General features: G+C 38.4%; 1 protein-coding gene across 1 annotated transcript; it reads left to right on the forward strand.

The window, feature by feature from the left end:
* Positions 1 to 20,838: 20,838 nt before the first annotated feature.
* LOC144997955 (putative glycosyltransferase At5g20260) lies at positions 20,839 to 24,254 on the forward strand. The gene is made up of 4 exons (XM_078957809.1): positions 20,839 to 21,006; positions 21,116 to 21,261; positions 23,006 to 23,363; positions 23,505 to 24,254. Exons 1-4 carry the CDS (start codon positions 20,839 to 20,841, stop codon positions 24,171 to 24,173), a joined length of 1,341 nt encoding a protein of 446 aa, XP_078813935.1. The 3' UTR covers positions 24,174 to 24,254.
* Positions 24,255 to 25,564: the final 1,310 nt, after the last annotated feature.

Consider the following 25,564-nt stretch of genomic DNA (forward strand, 5'->3'; position numbering starts at 1 on the left):
CCTAACTCTGTGGACCCGAAGATCCTAACTCTGTAACTCTGAATCATGCATAGCACATATCACAATAAATCATAGCACATAAATAACATGCAATTACACTGGCATATAACTCTAAAATACTCTATCACATAACTCTGTTACCACACTAGGTAAAGTATAGTGAGAAGACTCACCTACGGTATCTCGGTAATCTCTGACACGGTAACGTTGGTCTAAGCTCCGCCTAATCATATAAAATAAATACCCTAATTATTATAACTCTCAAAGGATAGACTATGTCCTCTTATGACACTCTCAGAAGGGTAAAAGACCATTTTACCCCTCTCACAACTCAAAAGGCCCCACAATAGACCATACCCTAAAAGTCAACCCAAAAGTCAACTTTCCGGGTTATGCTACGCGTACCAGATGTGTACGCTGAGCGTACCCGGCTGCATTTCAGGATCGGGGAACGCCACCCAGTACGCGGCGCGTACTGGGATTACGCCCGGTGTATTTCCCAGCTTTATCCCCTTAACTCTTTAGGTCTTAAATAGTTAAGACTCACGTCCAAATTCTAGATCTGACCACATCTAAGCCTCTTAATCCATAAAGTTGAAGACTTTATGCCTTTGCATGGCTGAACAAGCCACCAACTCCCATAATATTCCATCCTCTAACCCTAAAAGGCTTATTACTCAAGCATGACCTCAAACTAACACTAAAGATGGAATCTTTATGGCTCTAAATCACTAATAGCACTGAATGGGGACAGATCTCGGACCATGGCGCACTTTACACTCATAAAGTCTCCACCTTTGGGGTTTTTAGCCCTAGCAAAAGCACATGCAACAGCAAATCAAAAGAGGAGGAAAGTTTTGAACTTTATACCTCTAAGTGTAGTCCCTTGCTCTGTAGATCTCAAATCCAAAATGGAACCTCAAGCTTTAGCTTCCAAGAACTCCTTTCCTTCTTCTTCACTAAGTCACCAAAGCACAATTAGCTCCAATAACACTCACACACACTAAGGACGGTGGGAAGCTCTCTTTTAGGGTTTCACTCACTGATATGGAGGCTGAGAAATGAGCCTTAGCACCCTTTAAATAGTGCACAAGATGGATTAGGGTTTTGCACCTGGGTCGGGTATGCTCGGCGTAACTTTGTGTACACCCAACGTACCTTGGCGACACCGCGTCCAAATTAAGCGCATGAGTACCCGTAGCGTACCCCTTTGGTACGCCCAGTGTACTCCCTTGCTAAAGAAAAACTCCACTAAAGGACTAAACATGACCAATCCACAAAGAACAAGGATGAAAGAAATGTACCTGAATCTCGGGGTGTTACAATTCTCGCCCACTAGAACCAGACTTCGCCCCCGAAGTCTCATTCCTCAAACAACTCTGGATGCTACCCTCGCATCTCCGACTTTGTCTCCCAAGTCATCTCGGACCCCTTCTGATGTTGCCACTGAACCAAAACCAGAGGCACTTCCTTGTTCCTCAAAACCTTGATCTTCGATCCCTGATCGCCATCGGTTTCTCAGCATAATTCAGACTCGCATCCACCTTAATATCCCCCAATGGCACCACTGCCGACTCATCTGCTATACATTTTCGTAACTGCGACACGTGAAAGGTGTCATGAATCTGACCCAACTCTGCAAGTAGCTCCAAGCGATACGCTACCCTGCCCACCCTTGCGATCACTCTAAAAGGCCCAATATACCGGGGTCCCAGCTTGCCCCTCTTCCTGAATCGGATCACTCCTTTCCAAGGAGATACCTTCAGGAGCACCAAATCACCAACCTGAAATTCGAGCTCAGATCGTCTCCTATCAGCATAACTCTTCTGGCGACTCTGAGCGGTCAACAACCTCTGCCTGACCTGCTGGATCTGCTCTGATGTCTGAAGCACTATCTCCATACTACCCATCACACGCTGCCCCACTTCTCCCTAACAAATAGGGATCCGACACCTCCTCCCATACAACAGCTCAAAGGGTGGCATACCAATGCTCGAATGATGGTTGTTGTTGTAGGAAAACTCCGCCAAGGGTAAGTACGTGTCCCAACTCCCGACGAAGTCCAACACACATGCTCGGAGCATATCCTCGAGCGTCTGAATCGTCCGCTCACTCATTCCGTCAGTCTGCGGGTGGTATGCGGTACTGAAATGCAGTCTAGTACCCAATTCCTCATGGAATTTCTTCCAGAATCTAGAGGTGAAACGCACATCTCGGTATGAGACAATCGAGATCGGCACCCCATGCCGTGCTACCACTTCCCTCACATACATCTTTGCCAACCTCTCTGCAGAAGAGCTCTCGCTAATAGCGAGGAAATGAGCGCTCTTCGTCAACTGGTCTACAATCACCCAAATTGCATCGACGCCCCTGGCAGTCCTCGGCAATTTGGTGATAAAGTCCATGGTAATTTGTTCCCACTTCCACTCAGGAATCTCTAACGGCTGCAACTTGCCGTGTGGTCTCTGGTTCTCGGCCTTAACCCTGCGACAGGTTAGGCACCTCTCCACGAACCATGCAATGTCCCTCTTCATACAGGGCCACCAATACTCCCTTTTCAGGTCCAAATACATCTTAGTGGCCCCGGGATGGATCGATAACTTCGATCGATGAGCCTCTTCCATCAAAATGGTACACGTTCTGCCCACATGCGGCACCCAAATCTGACCTTGAAACGTCATAAGCCCCCGACCATCGGTAACGAACTCCGATACTTGCCCGATAACCCGCTCTCTCTTCTGGTTTTCTAGTCTAACGGCCTCGGTCTAAGCTTCTCAACTGGTGTCCAACACCGGAGTCATCACTGTCAATCTCATACAAATGTCACGCATCGGAACACTCTTCGCCCGACGACTCAAAGCATCGGCCACCACATTGGCTTTCCCCGGGTGGTACAGGATCTCGCAATCATAATCCTTAACCACATCCAGCCATCTCCTCTGTCGCATATTCAGGTTGGGATGATCCATCAAGTACTTCAGGCTCTTGTGATCCGTGTATATGGTACACCGGACCCCATATAGATAGTGATGCCAGATCTTGAGGGCGAACACTACTTCCCCCAACTTCAAATCATGGGTAGGATACCTCGCCTCATGAGGCTTCAGCTGCCTCGATGCATATGCTATCACATGGCGTCTCTGCATAAGCACTGCTCCCAACCCGGATATCGATGCGTCACAATATACCACAAAATCCTCCATTCCCTCTGGAAGGGCTAACACCGGGGCTTCTCGTAATCTCTGGCGAAGTGTCTCGAAGGAGGCCTGCTGCTCCTGACCCCATGCAAAAACTACACCCTTCCGAGTCAACTTAGTGAGTGGCACGGAGATCTTGGAGAAATCCCTGATGAATCTCCGATAATAGCCTGCCAGTCCTAGAAAACCCCTGATCTCCGTGGGTGACCTCTGCACCTCCTAACTCATCACCGCCTTAATTTTGGCCGGGTCGACCAATATCCCTTTCTGGTTAACGAGATGTCCCAGGAAATGGACCTCTCGTAACCAGAAATCATACTTGGAGAACTTGGCATAAAGCCTCTTCGATCTCAAGACCCCTAGGATCTCCCTCAGATGCTTTTCATGCTGCTCTCTAGGTCTCGAATACACCAAAATGTTGTCGATGAATATGATCACCGAGTGATCCAACATCGGTCTACACACCCTGTTCATGAGATCCATGAACACCGTTGGTGCGTTGGTGAGCCCGAAAGGCATCACCACGAACTCATAATGCCCGTAACGAGTCCTAAACGCTGTCTTCTGGATATCGTCATCTCGCACCCTCACCTGATGATATCCAGACCTCAAGTTGATCTTGAAAAACCAAGATGCTCCCTGCAACTGATCGAACAAATTGTCAATCCTCGGCAACGGGTAACGGTTCTTGACCGTCAATTTGTTCAACTCCCGGTAATCAATGCACATCCGGTGTGAAGCATCCTTTTTCTTGACAAAAAGGATAGGAGCTCCCCAAGGCGAACTACTCGGCCGAATAAACCCCTTTCCCAGCAGCTCCTGAAGCTGCGAGGATAACTCCTGCATCTCTGGAGGCGCAAGGCGATAGGGCTCCTTGGCGATAGGCACGGCCCCCGGAACCAAATCGATACTGAACTCCACCTGCCTCACAGGAGGTACGCCCGGAAACTCCTCCGGAAAGACATCCGGGAACTCACGCACTATCGGAACCTCTCCCACAGACCTCGGTCTCTCCGTCTCAACCCTCGCATCCATCACATACGCTATGAATCCCTTACATCCCTGCTGAAGACTCTGCCTCGCCCTGGCAGCTGAGCAAAATGCTGAACTGGAACGTGTACCCTTGCCGTACACCATAAGAACTCCCCCACTAAGGTCTCGCATGGTCACCAGCTGTCACTTGCAGTCGATGATCGCTCCAAATCTGCTCAACCAGTCCATGCCGACGATGACACAGACATCCCCCATCGCAACAGGGACCAAATCTATCGGAAACTCAACCCCGAAAATCTCAAGTACACAACCACGAATCACCTCGGTGGCATACAGCGCTCTCTCATCCGCTATGGAAACTCTCAGAGGTCGACTCAACGCCTCTCGACTAATACTGATGTATCGGCTAAAGGCTAACGATAGAAAAGATCGACTTGCACCCGAGTCAAATAACACTAGAGTAGGTACAGGATTCACAAGGAAAGTACCTACACATAACATAATATAAGCACAAAATCACAAAATACAAAAGTATACATGAAAGAGTACATACCGGCCACGACATCAGGCGCTGCGCGGACCTCCTCCGCAGTCAACTGGAAGGCTCTCCCGCGTGCCTTCGGTGCCTAGACCTTTGCAGACTGAACATTCGCAGCTCTCATCGCAGCAGGGGCTGATCCTAGAAATGCTCCCTGCATTGATCCCCGCAACTGTGGACACTCTGCCTTCCGGTGTCCAGTCTGGTTGCAATGAAAATAGACTAAAAAACCCTTGGGGCAATCCTTGGCCATGTGCCCCTCCTTGCCACACTTATAGCAAGACCCTGCTCTGCATATCCCATCATGGCTCTTGCCGCACTTGCCACAAGTGCAGCCCTTCTGGTTCCCAGATCTCGAATCAACGGGTTTGGCCCGCTTGGCTGCCGGCTGAGACTGAGCCGGCCGCCGATCCTTTCCCTGAGACTCAGCCTCCTCCCTGGCTTGGGTCTCCAACTCTATTTCCCTCTTCCGGGCATTTTCCTGAAGTTCAGAAAATGTTCGGTACGATGAGTTCGCCAAGAACTCTCGTATATCCCTCCTCAACACGCTCAAATACCAACTCATACGTGCCTGCTCAGAGGACACATGCTCTGGGCAGAACATCGCCTTCTCATGGAACTTCCAAGTAATCGCTGTAACCGACTCAGTACCCTGCTTGAGGGTCAGAAACTCTTGTACCAATCGCTCCCTCTCCACCGGGGGAACGTGCTCGTCTTGGAGCATAGCAGTGAACCTCTCCCAGGTCACTACAGCAAGCTCAGCAGGCTTGTAGTACGTTGTCACAAACTTCCACCAGTCCTTCGCTCCCAAGCAAAGCTGGTTCAGTGCAAACCGAAATCTCAAATGCTCAGGGGATGAGCAGGTAAAGAAACACCCCTCCATGTCTGATATCCATCTCATCGTTGCAATCGGGTCCTGGGTCCCATCGAACTCTGGTGGTTTCGTGTTGCTGAATTCCCGGAACAGCAACGCATCACCACCCTGCGGTCTCGTCGCAGCTCTATCTGTAGTGGCCGCAGCAACAGCGGCCTCAGAAAGAGCAACGTATCTCTCATCAAATGTCTCAATCAAAGTGTTCTTGATAGACTCGAACACTCTGGTATCTCCGCCCTGATGGCCGCAGCCACCTCCTCCTGAATGATCCTACGGATCTCAGCCTCGCTCGTGCTACTGCTCTCTGGTGTGTGGCGTGTCCCAACCATGGTCTCCTTCTGAAATACAACATCAGAATATTGTTGGATTAATGTCTAAGTCCATAACTATAATTGGTAAGACTTAACCCGACGCGACATGGTCCATTTGGGTTGCATGGCATCATGCACTTGGATAGACTAAAATGAGAGAAATAACACTTAAGGTTTATTAATATATTATAAGTTCTAATATATTAATAAGGTTATTTAATTAGTATTGATCAAGAATTAATTTGGAATTAATTAAGTGATCAAAAGGAGACTAATTAAATATATGGGTTGATTGTGTAAATCATTCATTCTTATATATGTGGGCTTGTGATCCAAGATTCCTTATGTTGGACTAAGTCCATGGGGTGACCCATGGATACTCCATGGAGGTTAAAATCCATGGAGCATAAGGAATGGGTAAAGTCATGAGTTACATGGTGTAACCCTAATAGCAACCATATAAAAGAAACCCATGGCTCAAGAAATCGGACTATGTGTGTGTGTGAGGGCTAAACGATTTCATGGAGTGTTCAAGTTTCTCTCTAAGTTATTCCAAGTGCTTATGGTGTTGTGTGAACCATTTGAGGTGTCACACTTGGGGCACTAGGCACTCAAGCTTCATGAAGACAAGCACCAACAAAAGGTATGTTATTATAACTTGTGTTATTCAAAGTTTTGTATGCTAGAGTAGTACAATACCTTGGAAAGTTGATATTTGCATGTATAATAGAGAAAACATAGATCCAAGGTATTTAGGGTTGCATGTACACTTAGGAGTGTTAGATTGCTCAAAACCCAACAGTGGTATCAGAGCCAAGGCTTGTTTTCTTATTGTACTTGCTTAAACTGCTTAAAAATCGACTTTTGGTGCTGTCTGCCCAGCAGACTCGCCGAGTCCATGAAGGGACTCAACGAGTCCAAGGCAAAATGCATGCAACTCGCCGAGTTTGTTCATGCACTCGACAAGTTGGACCCCCAGACATCATATTTACGACTTTTGGTGCTGGAATTGGTCTAGAATCATTACCTTTGACTGTTTTGGGCTTATAAAACTTGTTTTGAATGTGGTAATGATTATGTTAAACCAATTTCAATGCTATAATAAAAATTTCAAGTTTATATGTGTTCATGTTATTCTTGAAAATTGTTGATTATGAATGATCATGCTTATGAGTTTTGTTAGATCATAGGAATTGTGTGCAAATAGTTTGTTGATATAATTCATGATCTTGTTGAAAATTGTATGGAGTTCATAACTTGTCCTCAAGTTATGAATTTTTCAAGAATTTTATGTTTCCTTGATTTATGAGTTAGTTTAGATTGATAATGAAAAAAATTATGTTTTAGTTGTTTTCAATCCATATTAGTCTAAAAGAAGTTTATAAAATATGTTTTTGTAACTTGTCTTCAAGTTATGTGAAAAGTCATATTTATGAATCTTAAAAACTCATAAAAGTTTTGTAGGTTACATAAAATGTAAGAGTTTTTTCCATTAAATAGTTTAATGACTCCATAACTTGTCCTCATGTTATGGATGTTGAAGAGACACTTCTTTAAAGTGTTTTTAAAGAATAAGGGGTTACATTAAAATGAAGAGTCTTCATTTTAATGAACCATTAAACTCATAAGTTATGATTTAAAGAGTCTTGAAATAGTTTCAAAACTTGCCCTCAAGTTTTGGAATTTGAAAAAGTTACTCCACATGTATACTTTAATTCCAAAATTGAACATTGAAATTTTAAAAGTTTAAAATTCAACCCTTATACTATTATTATAATTTTAATTATATAGATATGTATAAGATGAAGTCAATCTTACCGTTAGTAGGCCTCATTCACGAAGCCGGTCTATAAGGGGGGTATAAGGTTACTGCCTATAAAATGGCAGTTTAATGGGTGTCCACTCTCACCCACCGCTTCCTTGATTGGTGGAGGGTCGTTAGCCAAACGGGTAGGAATGGACTATAATTCTCCCTTCATTAAAAGTATAATGAAAAATACTAAGTAACTAAACACTTATAAATTCCCAATCTTAGTTACTTAGGAAAATTTGAAAAGGTGCTAGCCCATAAAATTACACTTTGTACCTTACCAAGTCGTTAGTGGAGCGTGTGTGGTTAACCGGCACACTAATATGGACTAGTAAGAGTGGAAAAGGGTAACTTGACTTTATTATAGATCGGTGGAGCACGTGTGGTTAACCGGCACATCGATTAGGTAATATTGTTGAGGGTACCAAGTCAATTTGTATGGTTATTCACACCTTGTTTGTGATCCTCGGCATCCCAGTCACAAACTTGAGAGGGCACAATCGAGATTCAAACATGCCATTGAAAAGTTCAATGTATCTCAAAAGATCTAGGAGTTTCAAAACCAATAAAACCTAATAATAAAATATTTCGTTTTCATGGTGGAAATTGGTAAATCTCATTTGCCTACCTTTAACTATTTTATAACTTGGATTACGGCATCCCTCTTCCAATTATAAATAGGTTATTGGGTCCTAGCCTTAATACTTCATATTGGGTGTTGTATTAAGGACTTTAAATCAACTAACTTGAATTTCTCCCATTATAGATGTCTAGTTTAGACAGCTATGGTCTTCCCAAAGCTTTAGGAACAAGCTTCCTAATGAAGATGATATCCCAAATGGAAATGAAGGTGAAAGATCAATCCCTTTGTTGGGCATTTGTGGGACCAGAAATCATACTTCACTTAATCCACCTCCTCCAATAAATCTCCCTATCCCACAAGTTTTAAGACTTGATAAGTTCTAAGTCACTCTATCCCTATTGGCAAGCAAAGTTTATATGTGTGCCTAGATCTTGGGGATTAAGCCACATATTGACAAGTCGGGAGAGTCGGGTGTCGAAGTCTTGAGGTAGCTGGCTGCTGACTTGGTTCTTCAGTCACTCCCTGATGACAGGTCGCGACAAGACCCTTAATGATCTTACCTATTTGCTCGATGATGCTAAATCAGCAATGATTTGGAGCATTAGTAAAGCAAATTGGATTGGAAGATCTACTTTCCAAACCTATTTGGACATTGAAAATGGTGACATTGGAGGTCCAGGAAAAACTTTCTCTTCCCAATGGAAAGGGATCGAACATAGTCAACTCGGTTGACCAAATGGTAAAGAGAAAGGTTAAGTCTGTGATAGTTCCATGTACGTTTCCAAAGAGTCCATATGATTTTGTTGCCAAAGGAAAGATTTTGGTTGCGAAGCTGCTAAATTTACCTGAAACATATTAAGGATGGTAAAGTCAATAGGTTTGACTCTACTTCAGGTAAAGTCTATTGTCTAACTCTATTAAGTTTCTATTCTAAGATTCTTATTGCATAATGTGACGACGTCACATGTTGATGGTTTAAGAATCAAAGAAAAGGTGAAGAAACTTAAAGGAAGTATATGCTGATTCTGATCGCGAAGATGGATTTCGATCGCATGGTTCGGTGATCAGAATTTTGAGCCGTTACTTAAGAGTTATGATATATTTCTTATGAATAGATAACAACAAGTTTTCCATATGGATTGTAAGGATAAATTTTTTCCGCAAAGTTTTAAAATAAAAGAAAAATGGTTTTGATTTTATTTATTTTAAGTATCCTTACAATGGCATTTGTGAAAAATTGTTGATTATATGTTTCCATTGATAAGCAATATGGGTAAATGGATTTGATTCTTTCATTAGTGGTAGTGTCATAATTTACCAAATGAGGAAAGATTCTCATCACCCAAGTTTCAGTTGGATAGAAACTTGGAATCGTGCAACTTGTATTGTATGATCATGAGAATTTTTATATATTTGGGAAATTAAGACTAATTCCTTGTTCACATTCGCATGTGAGTCAAGTGAAGGACTAAGCGATCGGATACACTTGGTTGTGCACTAATCAGGTCCACCACAAAGTTGATAAGGTTATTCATTATGATTTACTAAAGTTTAGTAAATATGGTTATACTTACATGTTTAAGTATAGTTTTGGATCATTGGAAAAGTTTCAATGATAGATATAATGAGTAAGAAGAATCAAATAAGGCAGAAAGATAAAACTTTTTCTAATCTGAAGAGATGGGAGAGTACTTGAGTATCTTGTTTTATGATTATCTTAATGATTATGAAACCATGTCACAATTGATCCTTTAAGGACACCTTAGTTCATTTTGTTTGGCTAAAGGAGAGGAATCGTGAATTGATGAAATGGTTAGATCAAAAGATAAATTATACTTCGTTCCAAAATTAAATCTTAGATTCATACTCCAAGATTAAGCCTTGAGTGACATAATCTTAAAAAAGGTTTAAAACACTTGTTAAATGTAGAGTAGAATGTGTTCTTACTCTTGTACTTTTGTAATTGGTAAGTTGTGATGTTTTGGATAAAACAAAGACCAACTAAGACCAATTGTGAGAAGTGTTTAACTTGATAAGAATCTGCACTAACTCTTGAATATTCGTTTTTGTTGAGGAATGGTTCTTGACAAAGAGAGTCTTATATGTCAAGAGGTCAGTGGGAGCCTTAAAAGGATCCTAAGGTAGATTCAAGAACTAATCAAGAGTTTTTTAATCACTAGACCACGACTTGAGGTTTGTAACCTATCGTGTTGACATATTCTGTGCCCATTCCAGTTAAAGTTGGTTTTGCATTGGAGTTCTAAGAGTTCTCAACTGGTTGCATAACAGCTTGGAAGCAATGGCAGGCCCTTGAGCTGCCAGGTGGCAAGAAATTAGATTGAGTTCAGTCCATATGAGTTTGGATTTGTCATTATCTTTGTCTTGTGACTCTGGTTTTGACAATTCACATGGATAAGAACACATACACCATCAAAATCTAAGTGTCATAAGGTTTCTCTCTGATTCATGAAAATGATAGTGAGGAAACTCTTTCACTAAGTAGATTTAAGTGGATAGCAAGTGTGAAGTTTGGATTCTCATGTCGTTAGTGGAGCGTGTGTGGTTAACCGGAACACTAACTAATGAGAATGGCAAAGGTTTTGACTCACATGTGAGCTATCTAAGGAAAGGGTTAGACTCCAGGTGTATGATTTGATAAAGTCTTATCAAGATAATCTAGTATCAGAAATATGATTGATTTCTAGGTACATGTCAAAGCTAGTGGGAGCATAAAGTGTTATGCTAGTTAGATAATAATCATTATGCTAGTGGGAACATGATGAATATGTTGCAAGTTAGCAATGTTAATTATAGAAAACAAAAGTTTCAACTCACTTTGAAAAGTTGTTTTACTATAATTAAGGGAGAGAAATTTATACTTCATTTCAATTCTACAAGCTTAGATTGAGATTTTAATCAACTTTAGTCAAGAATATATATGAATGTTATGTTGAAATGGTTCAACATAAGGAATTTCTATATATGTTGCTTTCTCAAAATTCGATTATAATTACGGCATCCCTCTTCATAGTTCGAATTATGAGAACATGGCAAATAAAAATATTATAGCATGAATCGTATCCCATATGCTTCGGATATAGGATCGATTGCATGTGTTATAATATTCATCCATTCTAAATTTTCCTAATGCTTAGGGCGTTAAGAAGGGAAAGGGATTAGAACTGGATATGACTAAGATGATTAAGCAATTGTCGAGAACAATTTGGGGTTTTCCAAAGTTTGGTTACTCATGGACAATTAGAAGTATAGAGTAAGGATCGTATTGACATATTTTGGAAAGAGGCAACTCTTGTTCAAAAGTGATGGTCAAGATGGGAATATGGAATCGTTTCCATAGGTGGAAGTTATTCTTTGAATCTGTGTAAATGCAAAGAAGGATGTTCAAAGGAGTGTACTTTGAATTTGAGACTTCATCTCCATGGAATTGCTTTCCATTGGAATACTTTGTAATGTTTGTTGCCAAGTCTTTGTGACTTGTGTGAATATCATTACAAGAGGATTATTGCATAGATTACGGTAAATGACAAGAACTTGGTATTCTTACATTTACAATAAGGATTGGGATTGTGAAATGAGAATCATTGTGGTCATGTTCAATTGATATACATTTCACAAAGAGATGACCATATGTAAACATAGTGTGCATACTTGGAGTATGGCATAGCTATTGTTTAGAGAAACATAGTATGCATGCTTGGAGCATGGCATCACTACTGTTTCAATTCAAGTATTAAGTTGATTAATCGAAACATGAATAATGAGTGATCAATATGGTGCTTATATAAAAGGTGTTTTATTTACGCTCAAAGTGTTGAGGCCATATAGGACTAGTATTATTTTGTGTTTCACTTTGCATGTTTTGACTTCCAGAATAATTAGGTCATTCTCCCGAATGACCAAGTCATTCAAACCATCCACAATCGGTCATATGTTGGAAGTAGATATGAATCAAGACTGTCATGAATTTGGCTTGTATGATTTGTCTAAAGTGCTTTAGAAAATGCAATAGTTGCTACAACGTTCATGTGTACTCATAAGGGATGAGTATTGGATTCAACCCACGCTCATTTGGATTCACTTCATGGATTTTATCACGAGTGAATCATGAGACGATAATATCTTATATTCTTCAAACCTTGAGATATGAGTTGTTGACTATGAGTTGGTTATACATTGATTGCACGTAAACGCATTGGTAACTCGATGTTATAAAACGTGCCTTTGTGTATGATTCAACAAATAGTTAGTACAAGCATATGAGTCGAAGTTTATCCATTCCTTTTACCTTCAGGATAAAAGCGATATCTGTGGGCCCCTCGATGATTTAGTGATGACAAAAGTAAGTGCTCGGCCGGGCCTGGACTGATTTGATTTGTTCAATTAGTCAGTCGTCATAAATCAGAAATCGGGAAACAACAAATGGACAAAGAGAATGATTATAATCCATGTCTCAGTCCATATGATATCTAGAATGGAGGAATATATGATTACTTATCTAATGGACAAGTCATTGACAAAGGTCAGAGTTCATCTACAAGGTCAGAGTTCGATAGAAGCTTTTGAGAGCTACGATTGCTAGTCGGGTTTTGAAGTCATACTTGCAATAATAGTTTTAGACTTACCCAAGTGGGAGACTGTTGGATTAATGTCTAAGTCCATAACTATAATTGGTAAGACTTAACCCGACGCGGCATGGTCCATTTGGGTTGCATGGCATCATGCACTTGGATAGACTAAAATGAGAGAAATAACACTTAAGGTTTATTAATATATTATAAGTTCTAATATATTAATAAGGTTATTTAATTAGTATTGATCAAGAATTAATTTGGAATTAATTAAGTGATCAAAAGGAGACTAATTAAATATATGGGTTGATTGTGTAAATCATTCATTCTTATATATGTGGGCTTGTGATCCAAGATTCCTTATGTTGGACTAAGTCCATGGGGTGACCCATGGATACTCCATGGAGGTTAAAATCCATGGAGCATAAGGAATGGGTAAAGTCATGAGTTACATGGTGTAACCCTAATAGCCACCATATAAAAGAAACCCATGGCTCAAGAAATCGGACTATGTGTGTGTGTGAGGGCTAAACGATTTCATGGAGTGTTCAAGTTTCTCTCTAAGTTATTCCAAGTGCTTATGGTGTTGTGTGAACCATTTGAGGTGTCACACTTGGGGCACTAGGCACTCAAGCTTCATGAAGACAAGCACCAACAAAAGGTATGTTATTATAACTTGTGTTATTCAAAGTTTTGTATGCTAGAATAGTACAATACCTTGGAAAGTTGATATTTGCATGTATAATAGAGAAAACATAGATCCAAGGTATTTAGGGTTGCATGTACACTTAGGAGTGTTAGATTGCTCAAAACCCAACAAATATTAGAGACCCCTTCGAGTATAATCACACTCGATAACTCCACCCTACTTGTTCCTTAGTGCCCTAAGGATTCTTACTTGGACTGCGCACCAACCCGGTATCTTCAATAGTACGGGCCCAATACTACCGTCCATATCGCATCGGCATTCATCCCAAGTCCTCCTCCTTGAGCCCCAAATCCCAAGTACTCTATTCTCTCTATCATGTGCTACTCACTAGCAAATCTCTCATAAGCACCTCGCTGCTATCTAAATCACTCTTAAGCATCTCTAGCAACAAAACCCCTAGACTAAGGCATCATATATCAGGCCACTCTAGTCCTAATAAGAATACCTAGTCTACTCTAGCATGCATATCGTAACTCATCATATAGCATAACATAACATATCTGATAATAACTTATTATGAGGGTATTTTGGGAAATCACCGTTCGGGCTTTGGCTGATCGTACACACGGCTCTGCTCTGGTTGTCTCAAGACTCTTGTTACTCTTCTTTTTTTCAAAAATATTATTTTTATTCAAATTCCCAGTTTGAGTTCAGATACGCCCGAAGATGTATCCGAATCCCTCAAACCACGGCTCTGATACCAAATTGTAACACCTTAAAAATTTGAACAATTTTTCACTTTTGAAAACCATAAAATATCATTTGTAATCATAAATAAAAACATTGTGTCAATATTGTATCAGTACAAAACCCAAGATCAAAATACATAAACTCTGGTGTGCATGTGTACGAATCATGTCGGCGCCTTCCCGCGATCATCACTGGTACCTGAAACACATAACACATAACACTGTAAGCATAAATGCTTAGTGAGTTCCCCAAAATACCACTCTAACACATAATAGCCACTTGAGGCTGTAACTGTGTTGACCTTTAGGTCTATGTGTCTCAGTGGGGCCCTCTAGCCCCAACTCTCTATGGGCCCTCTGGCCCTAACTCTGTGGACCCGAAGGTCCTAACTCTGTAACTCTGAATCATGCATAGCACATATCACAATAAATCATAGCACATAAATAACATGCAATTACACTGGCATATAACTCTAAAATACTCTATCACATAACTCTGTTACCACACTAGGTAAAGTATAGTGAGAAGACTCACCTCGGGTATCTCGGTAATCTCTGACTCGGTAACGCTGGTCTAACCTCTGCCTAATCATATAAAATAAATACCCTAATTATTATAACTCTCAAAGGCTAGACTATGTCCTTTTATGACACTCTCAGAAGGGTAAAAGACAAATTTACTCCTCTCACAACTCAAAAGGCCCCACAATAGACCATACCCTAAAAGTCAACTTTCCGGGTTACGCTGCGCGTACTAGATTTGTACGTTGAGCGTACCCGGCTGCATCTCAGGATCGTGGAACGCCACCCAGTACGCGGCGCGTATTGGGATTACGCCCGGTGTACTCCCCAACTTCATCCCCTTAACTCTTTAGGTCTTAAACAGTTAAGACTCATGTCCAAATTCTAGATCTGACCACATCTAAGCCTCTTAATCCATAAAGTTGATGAATTATGCCTTTGCATGGCTAAACAAGCCACCAACTCCCATAATATTCCATCCTCTAACCCTAGAAGGCTTATTACTCAAGCATGACCTCAAGCTAACACTAAAGATGGAAACTTTATGGCTCTAAATCACTAATAGCACTGAATGGGGACATATCTCGGACCATGGAGCACTTTACACTCATAAAGTCTCCACCTTTGGGGTTTTTAGCCCTAGCAAAAGCACATGCAACAACAAATCAAAAGAAGAGGAAATTTTTGAACTTTATACCTCTAAGTGTAGTCCCTTGCTCTGTAGATCTCAAATCCAAAATGGCACCTCAAGCTTTAGCTTCCAAGAACTCCTTTCCTTCTTCTTCACTAAGTCACCAAAGCACAATTAGCTCCAATAACACTCACACACACTAAGGACAGTGGGAAGCTCTCTTTTAGGGTTTCACTCACTGATATGGTGGTTGAGAAATGAGCCTTAGCACCCTTTAAATAGTGCACAAGACGGATTAGGGTTTTGCACCTGGGTCGGGTACGCCCGGCGTAACTTTGGGTACGCCCAACGTACCTTGGTGACACCACGTCCAAATTAAGCGCATGAGTACACGGAATGTACCCCTATGGTAGCCCAACGCACTCACTTGCTAAAGAAAAACTCCACTCAAGGACTAAATATGACCAATCCACAAAGAATAAGGATGAAAAAAATGTACCTGAATCTCGGGGTGTTACAGCCCAACAACCCAATTAAGGCCTAGAAGTTCGTCAGCCCAAAACAGGAATGGCCCAAACTGCCCTGCGTATGTGTAATGTACCCTTCAGGTACGCGCAGCGTACCAGGCCTTCAAGGGCTACACGTAGCATAAACAGGGTACGCCCGACGTAAGTCCCAGTTAAGCACTTTCCCCATTAAGTGCTTATTATTCCATTCTTTTACGTCCAAAATCTAGATATGAGTTCATTAACACCTCCTAAGGCATAAAGTTGCTAACTTTATGCCCTTGCATGTCCCTTATACCTCCAAAATCATCATTAAGACCTTTCCAAAGTCTTTAACTCACACATAAGGTCAAGACCTCCACCAAGATCCTATTTTTATGCTCCTAAATGGCCTAAGGACCTTAGATCTGACCTTATTATCGAATGGGGATGATCTATCCAACAAATGAGGTCCAAAATTCATTAAGGGGACCAACTACAAAAACCCTAGCTAGATCTAAAGAATAAAGAGGAAAGATGCAAGCTTTTTACCTCTATGAGGTCTGTAAGATGATTATAATGCAAAATATTGAAGCACCTACTCAATCCAAGCTTGCTTGACCAACTCCTTTTCTTGAAATGAACACTAAAGACCACAAATGCACTCTAGTAAGGTTCAAAGATGGTCTCTCAAGGCTTTCAGAAATGAAATGACGCTCAAGGGCAGTGGAGGCTCTTTAGGGTTTAGTCCAAAGGGCTTAAAGTCGTTTATATAGGCCTCATGTCCATAAATTAGGGTTTCTGATCCCTGGCGCGTACGCCCTGCGTAATTCATGCTACGCCCATCGTACCTCCAAACATCCGCGACCAAGAAGGGACCTAGTACGCTAAGCGTACACTCAAGTACACCCAACGTACTAAGGGATTATTTATGCAATAATTCTAATTTAAAGGTTTCAGGTCATACCATTTATTTCTGGATGTTACAGTCATATAGATTCTATGTGTACTATGGATGTAAAAAATGTATTTTCTTTAAACCAAAGACTATGTTTTGTTATTTTTTCAAAAGGTCAGACAAAAAGTATGCTGCATATCAAACACCAAGGAGTCAGAGACCTAAAGGGCAATTTACTCTTAAATATAATAACCGCATGAAACCAAACACATAATTTTGTCTTTGATATATCATCTCTACAATCTTATGAAGCCAACTATTTCGGCTTCACATTTCAAAGGGTAAATTACATTAAGACAAAATTGCAAAAATGGTCCCTGTGGTATGCATTTTTTGGGGGTTTCAGTCCAAACCTCGATTTTTTTGGATTTATGGTCCTTTTAGCCTAGTTTGTTCGTAAAATTGGTCCCCCGACTTAACTTCCGTTAAGTTGTTGCTGTTAACTCACTCATGTGCCTCCCACATGAGGGTATATTTGTCTTTTCAATTATAAGGGATCATTGTTGCACAAAAAAAATATACCAATTTTTTTTTTAATAATTAAAAATTAAAAGAGATCTCTCTCTCTCTCTCTCTCTCTCTCTCTCTCTTTCTCTCTCTCTTCTCTCTCTCTCTCTCTCTCTCTCTCTCTCTCTCTCTCTCTCTCTCTCTCTCTCTCTCTCTCTCTCTCTCTCTCTCTCTCTCTCTCTCCAGACACCACCACCGTGTTTCTCACGAAATCACAAATTCACATAATAACAAAAAGGGGTTTAAGGAAAATATGGATCGTAACAACTAAAAACTCTCATTGACATTTTAACAAACACTTTGTGGGCATATTTCACTAAACTAAAAATTAATAATCATAATCACTTTTCCTGTGTGCCTTTCTTCTCATCTGTACAAATTCAAATCGCAACCCTTTTTTCCTTATCTTCTCGAATTGCATATTGAAAAGGAATACACTGATGTTCTGATGATGGACAACAAGACAGTGTAGGAGAAGAGAGAATGATTTCAATAGAGATGGTGGTCTTAACTTTCCACAAAGAAGAGATGTATGCCCTGGTTGTTGATTTAAAAATGTTTGTGAGATAGATACAACCATACATGCGGTCGGTGGTCAAATTAAGAGGTGGAGGAGAAGATAGACTGATGAGTCTATTAGTTTCGGTGAATCGACCTTAAATCTCGACATATATATATATATATATATATATATATATATATATATATATATATATATATATATATATGTATATGTATATATATATATATATATATATATATATATATATATATATATATATATATATATATCGAAATAACAGTGGCGGTCATCGTTACCTGCTGTATTATCAAAGTGGTGGTCGATGGGTGTCAAGAGGTGGTGTGAGGAAGTGCTACACAGATGGGGATTGTAGCAGCAATAGCAGAGCTGCGGTAGGGCTTTGTTGCCTCGCCTTTCTTTTCGTCCGACGGTGATCAGCGAAAGGAGACAACAAGTGGTGATGATCGGAGTCCTCACGATGGCAGTTCCACTTCCTTGCTCGTTTGTCTTTCTCCGACGTGAACTCAAAAGGAAGGGCAGTGAATGATGATAGGTAGTTGGAGGAAGCTGGTTTGATGGAGCCACGCAAGCAGTAACAACAGCACATGTGAGGGTGTTTGGCTAGCTCCGAACGAAGAGTGAGGAACATGGTGGTGGTGGCTGCTGATATAAGAACGAGAGAGAGAGAGAGAGAGAGAGAGGGAGGGGGAGTTTTTTTATTTTTTAATTATTAAAATTAAAAGGGATATATTTTTTGTGCAAAAATAATCTCTTATAAGTGAAAAGACAAATATACCCTCATGTGGGAGGCACATGAGGGATTTAACAGCAACAACTTAACGGAAGTTAAGTCGGGGGACCAATTTTACGAACAAACTAGGCCAAAAGGATCATGAATCCAAAAAAATCGAGGTTTGGACTAAAATCCCAAAAAAATGCATACCACAGGAACTATTTTTGCAATTTTTTCTTAATCGTCGATCGTGCAAGTGCAAATGCTAAAAAACATGTTTAGTTTCTATTTTTAAAATTAAGTCGGATCATCCCTTGTTTGGTTTAACCTTGCATGTTTCATCCATTAAAAAGATTTTTGTTACAATCCATTAAAAAGATTTTTGTTACAAACTTAATCCAAGTGAATCGACAATAATCGCCTTGTCTTTTTATTTTTCAATTAATTTGATATTTTTATTATTATTTTCAATTTAAAAAAATAGGGCCCACTATACCATCTCCCCATAATTTTGCCCACCCTCACATTTTTACTGATCGGAAACACAGGCACACTCAATGAAAAGGAAAAATGAGACACAACTCGTCGGCAAGTCACCAGCAAGTCACAACCATCACCACTGCCTCCATCCTCCGGTGAACCTTATGTCTACATCTATCATCGTGTCCAGCCAACTCCCTCACTTCCAACGACGTTTGAGGCCATCACCTCGACGAAGAAGGTTGACTTCACAGAGCCGCCTTCACCATAGATTGGCACTGAAATCAGTTGTGTTGTGAGCTGTCATTGCCATTGTAGATCTGTACACCCTAATGTTGTCTGAAACCCTAACTATCGCCACCTCTATTCGAAAGCATATAGATATGAGGTAGTGGTTATATATTTCTGCGATGGTGGTGACTATGACTCTTCCAGGTGTACATCAGAAAAGATGGAGGGATACAACAACTATAGGGTTTGTTTTTGACACTTCATATGGCGACGATGATTTAGGGCTACGCCGAAAAAGTTCTTCCTTTTCAATTTGGGGTTCGTCGATCTGTTCTTCCTTTTCAGTCTAGATTCACCAGAAAAGTTGGAGATCCGAGAGAGAAAGGGGTCCGAGAGCAAATGAGAGGAGATAGAGGGTTGTAAGAGTCTTAAAGTGTCGCCGGAGCTGACTTCCACTCACCGGAGTATTGGAGCTGGTGGCTTCTTCCGGCAAACATAAAAAATCGAACCCTGGTGGTGGTGCTTGTACTCGACGGTAGTGATGGTTGTGTTGGTTAATGGAAATAATGAAAGAACCATATATTTAATTAAACCATTTCATTTAATAGATTAATAGTTAATAATTAATAAATAAATAAATAAGGACAAAATGGTCTTTTTATACATGGAGGGTTGAAGTGTGCAACTTTTAAACAAACGAGGGACCATCCGAGGTAATTTTAAAAAATAGAAACTAAACACACTTTTTTACATATGTACAAGGGAGGATTAGTGTAATTTACTTATGTTATAACTTGAAATGGAGGTGGTATTTCGATGTTATAAGATGGTGTTAAAAGGAGAGATAAGAAGAAAGAAAAATTTTAATTGGTGGATGAAGGAATAGCCAATCTAAGTAAGTGTTTTTATGCCATCTTTTTTCAATTAGATATACCATAACACCTTCTTAACGAGAAAAGAGGTTATACTCATTGTGTTAAGACGATGACGATGTTATGGCCGCCACCTCAGTCATCACACGAGCAAAAAATTGCCCATAAACCATTCATGCTTTGTACATGAATATTTGTGAACACCTACTTTGGAAATTTAATAGGAATAATCAGACCATGATCCAATCTTTCGGTAATATAAAATAATGAAATAAACAATTAATAATTTAATTTCAAGAATTCCAAAAGAATAAAAAAATTAATTTGACACTCCCACAACGTAACGTACGTTCTGTGCCCATCAGATCAGACTGAAGTCAACATAGGAGTCATTCAATATTATTATTATTTTTTTTAATTTTTAATTTATATTTTCTCTTATTAACTATGGTGTCAACTCCTTGCTTGTTTAGTACACAAAGTCCATAAGTTAATGAATTAAACGACAACATATGTATGAACTCGATTAGAATTTATGTACATTAATCAACTTCGTGGATTACTATATATAAAGAAAAGTCGGATGTAGAAGGGTAAGGAAATATGGCAGCTTCTACAAAATTCTACATCACATTAATCTTATTTTCTCTACTTTTTCTTGCTATTTATTTATTTCCATGGAATAAGACTCATAATCTTCTCATAGTCTCCAATTTGCTATCAACATCAACCACTAAGTTTTTGCAACATGAATCTAAACCGAATATCAAAGTATTTTGTTTGTCTTCCTTTTAGTTTTATTCTTCTACTCTTTTTGATACTAAAGCGTTTACTCTTTTGTTCTTGCTAAACTATTTTTATGATGTATGCTTTTTGTTAGAAAAAACTGGCAATTGAAGAACAGTTAGCTAAAGCAAGAGGCAAAATTCACAAAGCTATTGTTGAGAAAAGATTTGCATCGAATCAGAAAAATGGGAGTTTCATTCCAATAGGAACCATGTACAAGAATTCATTCGCCTTTGTTCAGTTAAGTATTTGGACCAGTTAATTTTCATCAATCGTTTAGCCCTTTTATTCTTCAAAACAATATTTATTTTCTCCCATATGTTTGAATAGTATTTTTCTTAGACCCTTTTCATGTATTTACACAACTTTTATGTGGTAAACTATGTTTAATTTTTCTTCCATGTTTCTTAAGCATTATAGTTGTGTTAATGCAACTTTTTAGAGGTTTTAATAACTTTTAGTTAAGAAGAAAAAAAAAACTCAAGAAAATAAAAAGCTTTGTTCATATGAATTTTAAGCTTTTATTTTAAACAACATGTCCCTTATCCATAAGCTATTTCAAATAGCTTTTAAAGTTTTTTTTTTTTTTTTTTTTTTTTTTTTTTTTTTTTTTAATTTATTATTATTATTATTATTATTATTATTATTATTATTATTATTATTATTATTATTTTGGTTTTTATACAGTTTTACATCTTTAAAAAAAGCTACTTTTGATGAATATTTCTGCAAAATAAAAAAATATATATAATTTTCAACTATCAACTATTAGCTAGTTTTGTCAAACGTTTATGATTTCTTATTTTCCTCCAAAATAATATGACATAAAATTTAAGAAAGATTTATATATGTGTTAGTATTGTCATATTGTCCTCAAATTTCATATTATAACTTTCTTTTATTACTTATTTGTTAACACATATGAGATATAATACATAACTTGAAAAATTAAATATCCTCCTACTTTATTTTTCCTACCTATGTGATAAATAGTGACAATTATCACATTTTCATAAAATTATTAATATTTTAGTATACTTGTCATTATTTCAATACATTAAAAAATAGAAAAATAAATATGAAAATATTTAATTTCTTTAACAATATATATATATATATATATATATATGAGAAACATCATGTAAAAAATAAACGACTCAATGACAATTATGAAGTAGTTAAATAGAAGATTATGCCCTAGCTCTATTATATTATTCTATTATTATTCTATCTAGTCATGATACCATGGTAAAATGTGAACAGAGAACGTGTTTTAGAAAACTTGAATTTGAACCAACCTAGCTTTCTCAAGTCAATAACTTGAGAAATTAAATATCCTTCTACCTTATCTTTCTACCTATGTGATAAAAAGTGACAAATGTTGCATTTTCATAAAATTATTAATATTTTAGTATACTTATCATTATTTCAATACGTTAAAAAATAGAAAAATAAATATGAAAATATTTAATTTCTCTAACTACATAAATATATATGAAAAACATCATGTAACAATAAGCGACTCGATGACAATTATGAAGTAGTTAAATAGAAGATTATGCCCTAGCTCTATTATATTATTTTATCTGATCATGATACCATGGTAAAACGTGAACACAAAATGTGTTTCAGAAAACATGAATTTGAACCGACCTAGCTTTCTCGAGTCAATAACTCGTCATGCCTTTTGTTAATAGAAATTAATATTTATTAAAAGATTGGAAGCATAAAAACACATGATTATGATCAAATATTTATTAATTCAAAACTATATGAGTTCTATTAAAACCTTCTTTAAAACAAAATTTCATTAGGGATGCTAAAAACGAAGGCAGATAAAATTGTATTTTTTTGAGATCATATCTATAAACCCTAAGATATATAGTTTCCTTTTTAATCATTTACAAAAGCAAACATAAAAACATAAATTATTTGACTTTTAGCCCCTTAATTTCTAAATTTCTAATTTGGATCAATCAAACAGGAGTCATACTGAGATGATGAAGACATTCAAGATATGGACATATAAGGAAGGTGATATTCCCTTGATGCATAATGGTCCGATGAAAAGTATATACAGTGCCGAGGGTCATTTCATCGAGGAGATGGAGAGAAACGGAAACCCTCTCGCGGCTAAGCACCCCGATGAAGCTCATGCTTTTTTTATCCCCATAAGTGTAGCCAAGATTGTTCACTACCTCTTCACACCTGCAGAAGCGTATGGTTTTCTAGAACGGATGCAAACCATATTCGAAGACTACATTGACATCATTTCACAAAGGTACCCGTATTGGAACCGCAGCAATGGAGCTGATCATTTCTTTGTTTCTTGTCATGATTGGGTATGTACATTTCTATTAAGTTAGATAGACTACTAACTAACTAGGTCTTACAACCGATAGCTAGCTAAGTATATATATGTATCTTGTAGTCGATCTATGTGAACTAACTGAATCATATAGACTTTTTTTTTCATATAACAGGGGCCAATTGTTTCGCGCAACAACCCTAAACTCTTTGGAAATCTCATAAGAGTGCTTTGCAACGCCAACACTTCCGAAGGTTTCATTCCCATGCGAGATGTGTCCATGACAGAGATTAACGGACCATACAACAGTATCCCAAATGTGAGTGGTGGACAATCACCTCATAATCGGTCGATCTTGGCATTTTTTGCTGGTGGAAACCATGACGTTGTACGAAATAAGTTGTTCCAACATTGGGGAAGCAATGAAGACAATGATATACATGTTTACACTTACCTTCAAGAAAACCAAAACTACACTGAGTTGCTAAGTGGAAGTAAGTATTGCCTTTGCCCAAGTGGTTATGAAGTTGCAAGTGCTAGGATAACTGAAGCAATCTACGTGGGATGCATCCCTGTCATAATAAAGAATCAATATGTTTTACCATATAGTGATGTGTTGGATTGGAGTCAGTTTTCTGTGCAAGTACCTGTAATGAAGATTCCAGATCTCAAAAGAATTTTGGAGGATATACCTTTTTCAAAGTATTTGGAAATGCAAAAAAGGGTATTGGAAGTACAAAAACACTTCACGGTTCACATTCCAGCCGAAAATTATGATGTTTTTCACATGATTCTTCATTCTGTTTGGCTAAGAAGAATGAACATTCGGTTACTAAAATTTTGATGAAAACCAGCTGATCATAATTGTAATGTTTTAAATGTAGTTCACAATGGAAGTATTTACTTTTGATGTTAACATCATAAATTAAGTCTGTACTGCAAAAAAGGGCTATTTCCCACAACCACACCTGTCATTTTTGACATATTTCTGATGGAAAAAGTCCATTAGCAAGAATGTGTGAGTAGTTTTCTCCGATCCATTTATGACAGGTTTAATGACTACTTATCGAAAAGTTTCGTAACAGATTTCCGACCTATGTTTTAGTAACATGTTTACGGATGGATTCTATTACCGTTTTATGGTAAACTATAAGCAGTTAAAAATTGTGGAAAATTATTTAAAATCCAGATTGTTTTTTTGTATATAATACAAAATTATCCAATGGAAATAACAACAAATAAAGTTTAACAACTTCAACCACAAATACCCAAAAAAAAAACAGTTTTTAACACATTCCACAAACATAAGTCTTAAAAAAAGTGTCTAATTGTCACAAAATGCAAACTCAATACATTCCCAAAATCATCATTTCATTCACTATGAAATAGATGGTTTACATCAAAAAAATTAATACAACTGAAATCCCCACTACAAATCACACTCAACACTTTTGATTTACAAGAAACTAAGTATGTGTACAATAGAAACACTAAACAATGAAACCCTAATATTGGAATGAGATGAGAGATGAGTGACGAGAGGAAATATCTTGTAAAAAAATGAGTTTAACTAGGAAATGAACCACGAAACAACAACAAATACCCAGGGCACTCTGCTGACCCATGGATTGGGTTTGGATCGACAAGCCCGCAACGTCTAATACATGTAGAAGAATTACACAACCAACCCCACAAATACCAATAACTTACAAAAACAACCCAACAATAATAATGATACGGAATTATAAGTTTGCAAGATATACACTTTCAACACCCCTTCTCAAACCTATCATTAAGACAAAAGATCAATTTTTAGAAAATATATTTATAAGATCAAGACGACTTGAAAATAAGTTATGATGCAACAAAGTTAAGGATTTTTTCAAAATATCCACATTCTGATAAGAAGACTCAATTTTAACAACTTTTAAAATTTCATTTTCAATTTTTGTCTCTTATAAGATGAAAATCAATTTCGAAATGCTTTGTTTTTTCATGAAAAACAAGATTTAAAGTTAACTTGATGCAGATTTGTTGTCACAAAACAAATTAACAGGAGTCAAACCTTTATGACCAATATCATTCAAAAAATCTAGTATCCACAAAATCTCATGTAACATCCAGAATCCAGAAGACCAAGAAAGGAAAAAGAAAACCTCAAGACAAGAAGTCAACTCGTCGAGTCTGGGGGGTGACTCGACGAGTAGGAACGTATTTTGAGTTGCGGGTTAAGTG

This window comes from Lactuca saligna, chromosome 5, assembly GCF_052625555.1.
Source record: "Lactuca saligna cultivar CGN05327 chromosome 5, ASM5262555v1, whole genome shotgun sequence".
In the NCBI taxonomy this organism is placed as follows: Eukaryota; Viridiplantae; Streptophyta; class Magnoliopsida; order Asterales; family Asteraceae; genus Lactuca; species Lactuca saligna.

Coding starts and splice junctions, on each gene's coding strand:
- LOC144997955 (XM_078957809.1), top strand. CDS start 20,839: ATGGCAGCTTCTACAAAATTCTACATCACATTAATCTTATTTTCTCTA. Junction 21,262..23,005: donor AATTCATTCGCCTTTGTTCA/GTTAAGTATTTG, acceptor TCAATCAAACAG/GAGTCATACTGAGATGATGA. Junction 23,364..23,504: donor TTGTTTCTTGTCATGATTGG/GTATGTACATTT, acceptor TTCATATAACAG/GGGCCAATTGTTTCGCGCAA.